At 45.0% G+C, this 12,059-nt stretch overlaps 1 protein-coding gene across 6 annotated transcripts in view; it reads left to right on the plus strand.

Annotated features, from left to right (window-relative positions):
* Positions 1-12,059, plus strand: part of UBAP1 (ubiquitin associated protein 1) — a 55,324-nt gene that overhangs the window by 41,706 nt on the left and 1,559 nt on the right. For 5 of the 6 annotated variants that reach the window (XM_030832714.2, XM_070045759.1, XM_030832715.3 and 2 more), the window contains 3 exons: positions 2,673-3,596; positions 10,488-10,670; positions 11,783-11,884. In XM_030832714.2, coding sequence (XP_030688574.1) covers positions 2,673-3,596; positions 10,488-10,670; positions 11,783-11,884 — 1,209 coding nt within the window. The remainder of the gene's footprint in view (positions 1-2,672; positions 3,597-10,487; positions 10,671-11,782; positions 11,885-12,059) is intronic. The other variant, XM_060301057.2, reaches the window with a different exon arrangement.

The raw sequence follows: 12,059 nt of genomic DNA on the forward strand, positions 1-12,059 counted from the left end.
GTTGACTATCTTAGATGTTTTTGAATACTGAATCGATACTCCTTTTGTGTATGGAGACTTTATTGGGCCAGAAGAGAGAGAGATTTCCCTTATGAAGTTTTACCTTGTTCTGTTTCCTTGGTGGCTTTTTTATTGGCAGCAACAAATATTCAGTAAATACCACTCTGTGTGCAGAATACTGCTAGCAATATGATTTAAATAACACCTCCATTTTATTTCAGTAGTCCTCATATTATTTGCTGCCTCATTGATTCATTCAGAAGGCTTGTTTGGAATCCCACATCCTTGCTGTTAATAGGCTTTGCTGGGAATTTTCTGTTTGATCAGTGTGATGCACTAATGAGTGCCTGGTACTGTGCCTGTCATACTCATCACACCCACTAATAACAAAAGAGGAGATCAAGGCTCCAAGCTCCATTCCTGTGTGGGCTGGCTGCAGTGTTTTTGTTCTCTAATTGCAGATAGCTTCCTTAAACTTTGACTGCCTAGGGTCTCCAGCAGGGGATTTGGCTGTGGTATTGGTGTGGTGTTGGCGCTGGCTCCCTCTCTATCCAGAGAAGAGTCAGACCTAGAGCCCTAGACAGCTTGAAGCTTCCTGTAACTTTTTCATATTTGCCCTTGCATGACAATACAAACTTGAGATTTCAGATTAAAAATCATCAAAGTGAGCCCGTAAAACATACATAAACCTTTGCACCCAGGTCCGGAAAGTTTTCACTGAAATGGTGGTAGTGGCCACAGTAGTGGAGGGTGGCCTTTAGTGTCACGGTTTAGAGCAGACTCTGGTTCAGCGATTCATGGACTGGAATTGCCATGTAATAGCTGTGTAATCTTGTACATATTTTAAGGTTTTTATAAGGATTAAGTAAAATAATGCATTTATAATGCTTATTCTGGTTCCTGGTACTCCATAAATGTTAGATGATGTTATTATTTATTATTGTACACTCAAAAATCACATTCTTTTTCACTGTAATATTTCTGCTGTTTTTTTCTTTCTGTTTTTTCTTATGTTCCAAGTATTCTACATTACTTTGGTAATTACAAAAAAACAAAAAAGCACTAAAGAGGAAAGAAATTTACACTTGTTTTTGGTAGTAAAACTTCAGAGATCTGTGTTTACAGGCAGTGGGAAGTTGGTCACAGCCTCAGTTTTTGATGGAGGAAACCAGTTGCATAATTGGATTTCCTCCACAGTTAGAAGCAGCAACCTTTGCCCAGTGCTATTTTCTCACTATTCAGTTAGTGGTAGAAAGGAAGCCCTGTGATCCCCCAAGTGTCTTTTTGGGGCCCAGTAACTGGCTCAGGGTGTGTAAGTGAACTTCTTGACATGTGCGTTTCCAGGCTTCTTTTGTGTTGTTTGAAGCTGAAACGTTTAGGGATGACCTGAGGCACTTAATTATGTTTCTTCTACTCTAAAACTCTAGGCCTACGTGGCTCTAGGTCATGGTAGGCCTCCTTCCTCTCCCTTTCTCCTCTTTACTCTTATCGCGCCTCCAACCTTGAATGTGCACACATTGTTTAGCTTTTACTCTTTTCCACAGTGGCTGCGCCAGTTTACACTGCCACCAACAGTGTGTATGAAGGCTCCCTTTTCTCCCCATCCTCTCCAACACTTGTTATTTCTTGCCTTTTTGATAATAGCCATTTCGCTGGGCGTGAGGTGATATCTTATTGTGGCTTTGATTTGCATTTCCCTAATAATTAGTGATGTTGAACATCTCTTCATGTGCCTCTTGGCCATCTATATGGCTTCTTTGGAAGAATGTCTATTCAGATCCTCTGGCCATTTTTTAATCAGGTTGTTTGCTTTTTGTTGAGTTTGTATCATAAAATCTTAATTTGGTTATGTCTAGATTTCTTAATAAGCAGTTTTTCTACATTTAGAGTACAGTCTGTTCACTGTAATTTGGTAGTGGTTTAGAGCATAGAATCTGTTGTCAGACTGCCTGGGTTCAGATCCAGGCTCTACCGCTTAACAGCTTTATGACCTTGAGCATAGCCCCTGTAATTGCTGAAAAAATCTAGAGAACTAATATATAAAAAGTGCTTAGAATCATGCATGGCACCTTGTAAGTGCTTAAATACTAGGGGCTGTTGTTTTTATTGAGTGCGGGATCTATTTAGGGCATTGTGTTAGATAATGGAGACCTTAAGAGGGTCTAAAGCCCAGTTGCTGCCCACAAGAGGCTTGTGATAGTGTTGGGGAAATGTTTAGAGGAAGACTAAAGCTACTTGTGGTCACATGTGCTCAGCATCAAATGATAGAGACAGACACTATGTAAGAGTTCAGAGGAAGGAATGGGCCATCAGGAAAGCTTTATAGAGGAGGCAGCTGAGTTCTGCCTGAGCCACCAATGAAGAATTCTAAGAAGGGAAATAGCCTGAGGGGAGAGAAGCAAGGGAAGTGGCAAGGTACATTTGGCCTGGTATGTAGGATTAGAGGTGAGAGGAGCCCTTTCTAGTTAATTTCTAGAAGTAACCAGGGAGCATAGTTTGATTAAATCAAGTAAGATTAGGAAGTCTTAGTTTTCCTGAGTGGGGATCCTCCCATACACCTTAATAAATGCTGCCTTGCCAGGGTGAGGAAGAAGTGAATTGGGTGGAGGAATTGGGTGGGGGAGGGGCAGCCACCTGGGTTCACACTTCCTTTATCTGATATATCTTTGCAGTATGACTTCTCTTTGGAAAAGAAAACCATTGAGTGGGCTGAAGATATTAAGAAAATCCAAGAAGCCCAGTGGGAAGCAGAGCGCAAGGCTGAGGAAGCAGAAGCTAAGGTGAATTCTAAGAGTGGCCCAGAGGGTGACAGCAAAATGAGCTTCTCCAAGACTCACGGTACAGCCACAATGCCACCTCCTATCAATCCCATCCTTGCCAGCTTACAGCACAACAGCATCCTCATGCCGACTCGGGTCAGCAGCAGTGCCACAAAACAGAAAGTTCTCAGCCCACCCCACACAAAGGCAGATTTCAATCCTGCTGACTTTGAGTGTGAAGAAGACCCGTTTGATAATCTGGAGTTAAAAACTATTGATGAGAAGGAAGAGCTGAGAAACATTCTGGTAGGAACCAGTGGACCCATTATGGCCCAGTTATTGGACAGTAACTTGCCTAGAGGTGGCTCTGGGTCTGTGTTACAGGATGAGGAGGTCCTGGCATCCCTGGAGCGGGCAACCCTAGATTTCAAGCCTCTTCACAAACCCAATGGCTTTATAACCTTACCACAGTTGGGCAACTGTGAAAAGATGTCGCTGTCTTCCAAAGTGTCCCTTCCCCCCATCCCTGCAGTAAGCAATATCAAGTCCCTGTCCTTCCCCAAACTTGACTCTGATGACAGCAGTCAGAAGACAGCCAAGATGGCAAGCACTTTCCATAGCACATCCTGCCTCCGCAGTGGCACGTTCCGGAATTCCCTAAAGCCTTCCACCCAAAGCAGTGCCAGTGAGCTCAATGGGCATCATGCTCTTGGGCTTTCAGCTTTGAACTTGGACAGTGGCACAGAGGTGCCAACCCTCACCCATTCCCAGATGCCTTCCCTCTCTGTCTTGTCTGTGTGCACAGAAGAATCATCACCTCCAAATACCTGTCCCACGGTAAGCCTTTTATAAATTTATTTATTTATTTTTGGTTGCGTTGGGTCTTCATTGCTGCGGGCAGGCTCTCTCTAGTTGTGGTGAGCGGGGGCTACTCTTCATTGCGGTGCGCGGGCTTCTCATTGTGGTGGCTTCTCTTGTTGTGGAGCATGGGCTCTAGGCACGCGGGCTTCAGTAGTTGTGGCACACGGCCTCAGTAGCTGTGGCTCGTGGGCTCTAGGGCTTAGTAGTTGTGGCACACGGGCTTAGTTGCTCCACGGCACGTGGGATCTTCCCAGACCAGGAATCAAATCCATGTCCCCTGCATTGGCAGGCGGGTTCTTAACCACTGTGCCACCAGGGAAGTCCCACGGTAAGCCTTTTAAATCCCCCTGAATTAAAGCTCCACAGATTTCTAAATTCTACCCAGCAGTTGCCACCCTCACATTCTTCTTTGCAAGGTTTAGGGCAGGATGGGGCATGACCAAATTGACCTTGCTTACATTAAGTATATGTAGTTCTGTTTATTTTTCTGAGGACAGAGATTATTAGCTTTGCACCTAACCTGGTTAATGTTGGCTTGTTCCTCCCTGCATCTTTTTGGTCTTTTCCTTCAAAAAGATAATGTGTATCATGTGAATGATGTTTTCCTGCCTAATCAATTTATTCTTTTCTGTGCTGCCATGTCTTGTGTTTGCAATTTTTAAAGGCTTTCTTTCTTTGTACCTTTTTACTTTTTCCTATTAGCTTTCTTAATTTTTTTATGGTTGCTTGGTATTCCTCCTTTTATCTTCTCCCTACCTCCCTCTCCTTCCTCTTTCCATCTCACTCTGCCTTGAAGTTTGGCTCTTTTGTGTTTGACTAATTTGGGGTTATGTTTTTCAAACTGGGCGGTACTTTAGTAACTGGGGCATAATTTGTATTGGAAGTTTCAGCAAAAGATAGAAATTTGTCATTTTTAAACCTATAGGTTTTGATCCTGCAATTACTTTTTTTTTCTTACTACTAAGAATTGTGCAGTTTTCTCCAAAGGGAGGGAGAGGGGAAGGTTGGAAGTCAGATTTAGTGTTGAAGGGTGGATTGATACGAAAGTTGTAATTTGTATCATCTTGAAGAAAATCTGATTTGTCACACAAGAGAGATGCATACATATATAGGGAGGTTACTTTATGTGGTTGTTTCAGCCCCACAGAACAATTGCATTATAGAATAGAAATCACAGAAGACCAAGAACCTTTTGCTACACCAGTTCAGATTTTTTAAATGACAGCATATCAAGACAGTATTTAGAGCCAGAAAGGAGCCTGATTGTATTAGTGGGAAATCTCTGAGAGACCATAATAAGCCTGCTATTAGCTGGTAGAAAAGATGAGCCTTGGCCTGCCTTACAAAGAGTGCAAGTTCCCAGCAGTGACATTCTTGGTAAATGATTTTCTCTGTGTGAGTGCTTCCATTGTCAGAGCTTACTGCTGCCCGTAAACTTCCATGGACCCTGGCCCAGAGAAACTAAATAGAGTGCATAACATCTCCTAGGGTGGACCTTATCCTAATTCCTCCTGGTTTGTGGTTGGACTTTGGTCAGCAGGATACTCCTCTTCGCTTTGTGACTCATTGTGTGCTTTAGAGGAATTAAAAGCACTCTGAAAGGTTCCCCCACCCCCACCGACTTAGAGTGTCAGCGGAAACCATGCTTTTCCCTGGCCTGGGGACTGACTGCCTTTGGGGGGCAAATATAAACAGAGTTGGAGTTCTGATGATCTTTTTTTTTTTTTTTTTGCGGTATGTGGGCCTCTCACCGTTGTGGCCTCTCCTGTTGCGGAGCACAGGCTCCGGACGCACAGGCTCAGTGGCCATGGCTCACGGGCCCAGCAGCTCTGTGGCATGCGGGATCCTCCCGGACCGGGGCACGAACCCGCGTCCCCTGCATTGGCAGGTGGATTCTCAACCACTGCGCCACCAGGGAAGCCCAGAGTTCTGGTGATCTTTTAAGGAAGTCATGACCCTTACCTCCAGGGAGCAAAGCCTAGTTCCCATCCTGGCTTTCTATCCTTAGTGCGAGTCTTTGAGGCCCACGGTAGGAGCTTCCCGGTGAGAGAAGCACTTCTCTCCAAGATAGGGACTTGAGGCAGGTGGGTGGTGATGGTGGTCAGCTGGACTGTATACATCCTTCAAATAGGAACTCCTAGGGAAGTGTTCCTGGAATTTGGTTCTTGGCTATTTCAGGCCCAGTGTTTGGGTCTCATTTTTTAGATTTTGATTTCATGTTTCACTGTTTTATATAAACTAATCTTAGAAGTTGAGAACTCCATGGGATCATGTTAAGAGGAACAATCTTGTGATGTGCCCTTATTCTGTGTCCAGCATAGACCTGCCTGACCTAGCACCAGGGCCTCTTCCCACTGCCCTTCAACCCTTCAAGGAGTCTTGCTCTGCTCACAGGTTAGGCTCATTCTGCCATTGGGTTCTCTTTCTCCGGCTATGGGTATCTATTTCCCACTTTTTCACAGTTACTTCAGCAAAATATTTGCCTTTTTCCTTATACTTCTGAGTTCTCAATTTACTAATTTTGGCCAAGAAGCATACGAGTAGTGCCAGTTTGCTTTTAAATTGTATCCTAAATAATTTTCATTACATACAATCTCTTAGCTTTTCGGTGTTTGAATCTGTTGATCGTTTCTTATGTTGCCATTGCTTTAATGCTTACAGTAGAGTCCTTCTCCATCTCTAGATTTAAAAAATGAGGGACTTCCCTACCAGTCCAGTGGTTAGGACTTGGCGCTTTCACTGCTGTGGCCCCAGCACAGGCCTTGATCCCTGGTTGGGGAACTAAGATCCCACAAGCCATGTGGTAGAGCCAAAAAAAGAAGAAAAAGAAAAGGAAGAAATAGGAAGCCTCAAAAAAGAAATAAACAAATGAAAAACATTTTTAATAAATAAAAATAAAAAATGAATTTATTTTTATCAAAGTACTACAAACATATTTTAATGAAATCAAGTAGCATTTAAAAGGCTTGTATTGAAAAACAGTAGCTCCCTGCCTCACCTCTCCCCAGTTCCAGTTTTGCTTCCCATAGTCAGGCACTTTTGACCTTTAAACTGTTTATGCTGGGATTTATCTCTGTATTTCTGAATTAGATGTTTACATTTTTCTAAATTTATCAATTTTAGACAGGTTTATACTTCCTGTTGCAGTAGTTGAGGATTTAGCTCTGATAATAGCCCCTTCTCTACCTTCTTCCTGTACCTCCCATCATATTTATATCACAAATTTCGGTTCAGTTGATGTTATTGTTCATATTATTATGGTTGGGTAAATATTTATTACTGAGTTCAGATGGTGTACTCTGGTGATGATGATGATTTTTTTGGTAGCTTTTTGTTTCTCTAGTTTAACTGCCCCATTAAAAAAGTCTGCATGGTTTCTTTGTGCCTGTTGCTAATTTTGTCCAAATGCTCCAAAAGAGCTGCCAAAGACCTAATGATAATTCTCTTGTTCAAATACATTCAAGCATGTTGGTCAACCTGTCTGATTTTGTCTTTTTGGGGGGGGGGGTTCTTTGTTGCTGCGTGCGGGCTTTCTCTACCTGTAGTGAGCGAGAGCTACTCTTCGTTGCGGCGCGCGGGCTTCTCAGTGCAGGGGCTTCTCGTTGCGGAGCACGGGCTCTAGGCACACGGGCTTCAGTAGTTGCTGCGCATGGGCTCAGTAGTTGTGGTGTGCAGGTTTCAGTAGTTGTGGCTCGTGGGCTGCAGAACACAAGCTCAGTAGTTGTGGCGCGTGGGCTTAGTTGCTCCACAGCATGTGGGATCTTCCCAGACCAGGGATCAAACCCGTGTCCCCTGTGTTGGCAGGCAGATTCTTAACGACTGCGCCACCAGGGAAGTCCTATTTTTGAGTCCTTGAATATCTAAAAATGTCTTAATTTTACCCTCACATGTGAATAATACTTTGGATTTAGATTTCTTAGTTGAAGGTCATTTTTCTTCAAGAATTTTTAAGACATTGCTCCCTTAAAAAAAAAAATTCAAATTTAAGTATAAGCTCCACTGATTTCTAGCAATACAGTGCTATTCTGATTTCTTCCCCTACTCCCACAAGCTTTCTTTTCTTCATTTCTGGAGATTAGAAATTTACCAGTGATGGGCTTTGTTCATTCATTGTGCTTGGCCCTCCTGGATCCAAAGGCTCAGCTCAGTTTTCAAAATCTGGTTGATGTGGTTCATTGCTTTGTATTTTCTTTTTTGTATTTTCTATCTCTTTGACTTTATGTTTTACTTTCTGGGATATATCCTTGCCTGTGTATAACCCTTTTTTTTTTTAATATAATCTTTTAAATAAAATTTTTACTTTATTTTAAATTTCCAAGTGTTTTGTCTTTTCCCTCTTCTGGTTTGGTCTTATGTTGGTGGCTTTGGCTTTCTATTCACATTTAAGAGTGAGGCACTAAAATAAATCAAAACGGAGAATGTGTATGTTGGGGTGTGCTTGCTGATCATGAAGATTCACTATAGGCTGAAGGTTAGTTGGCTTTGAGGGGAGCTCTGCAAAACATCAACATGTGAAGGTCTTGGGGGCTATTAAAATTTATCTAGAGAGTTCTGCTTGAATGCTAAAGAAGGTGGGGAATGCTGGTGTAGTTACTTAGTCCCTTTTGGTTCTTGCACCTCACTCTGCCATATGCTGTGCTTGGTATCCTTAGTCCTTTTGGCTCACGTTTTCTAGAGACTTAATGTTCTGCCTCCTGCAAAGGTGAGGTGGGGAAGGTCTGCCTGAGGGTTTTCTGCTCTGATCACTGCCTTCCTTTCTTGCCTTATCCCAACAGTACCCGGTGCTTCCAAATGCTGAACCCGTCTCTCTCGGGGTCTCCAGGGGCGTGTAACTTCATTGCCTCTGCCCATTACTCTGCCTCCATTAGCATTCCACCTTCTAAAATTTCATTGAAATACATTGTCCTCTGCTGTTCCCTCTTTTTCTTTGACCTTAAAGGTTAATACAGTTTTAATTGTTTTATTATCATTTTAGTGGGTTTTGGAGGGGAGGAGAATCAGTGTCAACTTATTGTGTTAAATGAAAATCCCCCCTTTGAAATCCTAATAGAGCTCCACTTATTCGGTAACTGATTAGGGGTAAGTTTCAAGCTCAAAGCCAGGCCTTAGGCATCTAGAAATGCATGTGTCATGGAAACTAACCTCTAGGAGCTCATACTGTGTGTAATAAGTACTGTGCCAGCAGTGCGACCAAAATGCTGTTTGGCTATTGGTATTCTCAAGCCCAGGTAGAGCCTGCCCCTGAAAAGAGAGAGACAATCTTGGGGCCTGCAGTGGCCAGAGGGTGTGATGCAGTTCCCATGCCCTGTCGTGACTCCTGTAACCTAATGACTGAGCCCCACGATTGGACTGCCTGGAGTATGCTGTGGGTGAGATGGTTAAGCAGAAACTACTGGCTTTTAGGCCTGTAGAATCTTCTTGGTTTTTCCCAGCTGACTTGGAGGAGAGCATCCGGTTATAGCTATATAATTTGTTTTTAATATTTTATTTTTAGTTTAATAATATATTTTAAAATATTTATTTGTTTGTTTTTGGCCACTTTGGGTCTTCATTGCTGCGCACGGGCTTTCTCTAGTTGCGGCGAGCAGGGGCTACTCTTCATTGTGGTGCGCGGGCTTCTCATTGCTGTGGCTTCTCTTGTTGTGGAGCACGGGCTCTAGGCACGTGGGCTTCAGTAGTTGTGGAGCGTGGGCTTCAGTAGCTGTGGCTCGTGGGCTCTGGTGCACAGGCTCAGTAGTTGTGGTGCACGGGCTTAGTTGCTCTGCAGCATGTGGGATCTTCCCGGACCAGGGCTCGAACCCGTGTCCCCTGCATTGGCAGGCGGATTTCAAACCACTGCACCACCAGGGAAGTCCGGAGCTATATAATTTTGAACATGCTTTTAGGATAGCAGGCTCCTTCCCCTCCTCCCTCCCCCACCCCGGCCCCCCGCAAAAAAAAAAAGAAATAAAGAAAATTTTGTTGAAAAACTTTCCCTGGTTCTTCAGAGCTGGGCCAAGCTGTCAAACAGCTTGTGACCTTGTTCCCATGGTGGTTCTGTCCTTTGGCCTGGGAGTGAGCTGCCTTTTTGCCTTGGGGCTGACTCATTATCAGAAGTGGTGGGAGGATTTAATCCTGGGAATTTAATCTGTCCACCAGTCAGGCTGGGGTTAGTAAGGTCCAGTAGCAGCAGGGCCCTAGAGACCACAGTCCAGTCCTTGAGGGCACAGCCTGGAGTGGGTAGCAGTCCTTCAGTCTTGGCTCCGTACAACAGCAGCTATTGCAGGGAATCAAAGCACAGTGCATGGTGTGGGGCAGAGATGGAGTGCCCTCAGAGCGCGGGAGCCCTGAGCTGGCCAAGTGTGGGAACTGCGCTGGCAGTCTCTGCCCAGCCAGCAATAGTAGAAGCGAGGATGGACACATTACTGGCAGAGTCAGTCCAGAGTGGGGGTGTTTGAGGTTACTGATCCCTTTAGGACTCAGATACGGCAGCCTACGAAAGGGATAAAGGAGCCTTGGAGAGAAATAACAGCAGCCAGCTTGGGCATCAGTCCCGAATGTAGTTTTCAGAACTTCTTTCTCCACCTCAAGCCCAGGGGGTTTGGGCATGGAAGGGCATGTGGCTCTTGTGGTGCTTCCTCACTCTGCAAGGTGGGATGAAGGCAGAGGACAGCCACAGTTGCAGGTGTCTTCCCAGTTTTTCTCTCTCTCAGCTGGAGCTCCCCTACCACTCTTCAGTCTTCTTCAGGATGTCTGGCCAGAAACCTGGCCCTTGCTTGCAGGCAGGTTGCTTGACTGGGAGGTTTCATTAGGTCAGAAACGACAAGCCCCTGGATTGGGCTACATGTCTTTCTTCTTGCCTTAATCCTTTTGTTTCTCCACCACCAGGTCACACCTCCTAATCTCTCAATGTCACAAGTGCCCAACACTCCCAGCTGTCCCCAGGCTTACTCTGAACTGCAGACGCTGTCCCCCAGTGAGCGGCATTGTGTGGAGACGGTGGTCAGCATGGGCTACTCATATGAGTGTGTCTTGAAAGCCATGAAGAAGAAAGGAGAGAATATTGAGCAGGTGAGCGGTTAGTCAGCCATGGGGCAGGGCGGGGGTAGGAGAGAGGTCCCACATCTCTGGAGCTGGAATAGTGTCTTGCCTTTATCCTAGAGTCCCTCAGACTCACAGCACCATTGTCTTTTCCTGTGACTTGAGGGGGTGTGGGCAGGACTCAGGGTGCTTTGTTGGGCAAACCAGCAGCCTCAGCAGCAGTGCTTTGCAGCTTCTGCTTTGGGGGCTGCTCTGAGACCTAGGCTGAAGGAGAGCTTTGAGAGTATTGGAGTTGTTGACTGTTACCCAGTTATCCCCTTCTCTGCCTCTCCTGAGACAGCATTCTAGGCTTGAGGTATGGTCAGATGTCTTCTTCCAGAAATGTTTATCCTGTCAGGACTGCCCAGGGAGTTCCAAAATAGTGTACTGGAGTCCTAAACCTTGGGGGCACTTTCTGACTTGGGTGGTTTCTTAGAAGAATATCTTGGGACTTCCCTGGTGGCGCAGTGGTTAAGAATCCACCTGCCAGTGCAGGGGACACGGGTTCGAGCCCCGGTCCGGGAAGATCCCACATGCCACGGAGCAACTAAGCCCGTGCGCCACAACTACTGAGCCTGTGCTGTAGAGCCCATGAGCCACGAGTACTGAGCCCACGTGCCACCACTACTGAAGCCCATGTGCCTAGAGCTCGTGCTCTGTGACAAGAAGTCACTGCAGTGAGAAACCCGCACACCACAACTAGGGAGAAAGCCTGTGCGCAGCAATGAAGACCCAGTGCAGCCAATGATGATAATGATGCTAATAATAATAAATAAATAAATTTAGAAAAAAGAAAAGTCACCATTAAAAAAAAAAGAATATCCTGCCTAGGCTGTGGAATTGACATCAGCTGGGAGATGTGAGTCAGCTGTGACAGGAACTCCTTTGAAAAATGGCTATGCATGTTTAGAAGGGTGTACCTATCAGCAAGTAGCCACTGAGGTACTGCTGTGTTGGACACAATTCAAGGCACAAAATCAAGTCCTATCTAGGATCTAATAGCCAGGGTGGGGAGCAGATGTCACACTTGTAGGTTTGTGTAAGACTTTTGGGAAGCGCAGACAAGAGTGGCAATAGGTGCTTAAACCTTTCTCTTTTCTTAGATTCTCGACTATCTCTTTGCACATGGACAGCTCTGTGAGAAGGGCTTTGACCCTCTTTTAGTGGAAGAGGCTCTGGAAATGCAGCAGTGTTCAGAGGAAAAGGTATGAACCTTCATGCTTCACGGGAACCCTCTGGAAAGAAGGGACAAAGTAGTCTGTCTTGGTCCTCCTGGACTACAACCTTCATCCCTTCCAGTGACTGTAGGCAGAGGTAGTTGAAGCACAGAATTTCTCATGTCCAGAAAGGCATTTGGCTAGTTTGGCTCAGATAAAGTAT

The sequence above is a fragment of the Globicephala melas genome, chromosome 6, assembly GCF_963455315.2.
Source record: "Globicephala melas chromosome 6, mGloMel1.2, whole genome shotgun sequence".
Lineage (NCBI taxonomy): Eukaryota > Metazoa > Chordata > Mammalia > Artiodactyla > Delphinidae > Globicephala > Globicephala melas.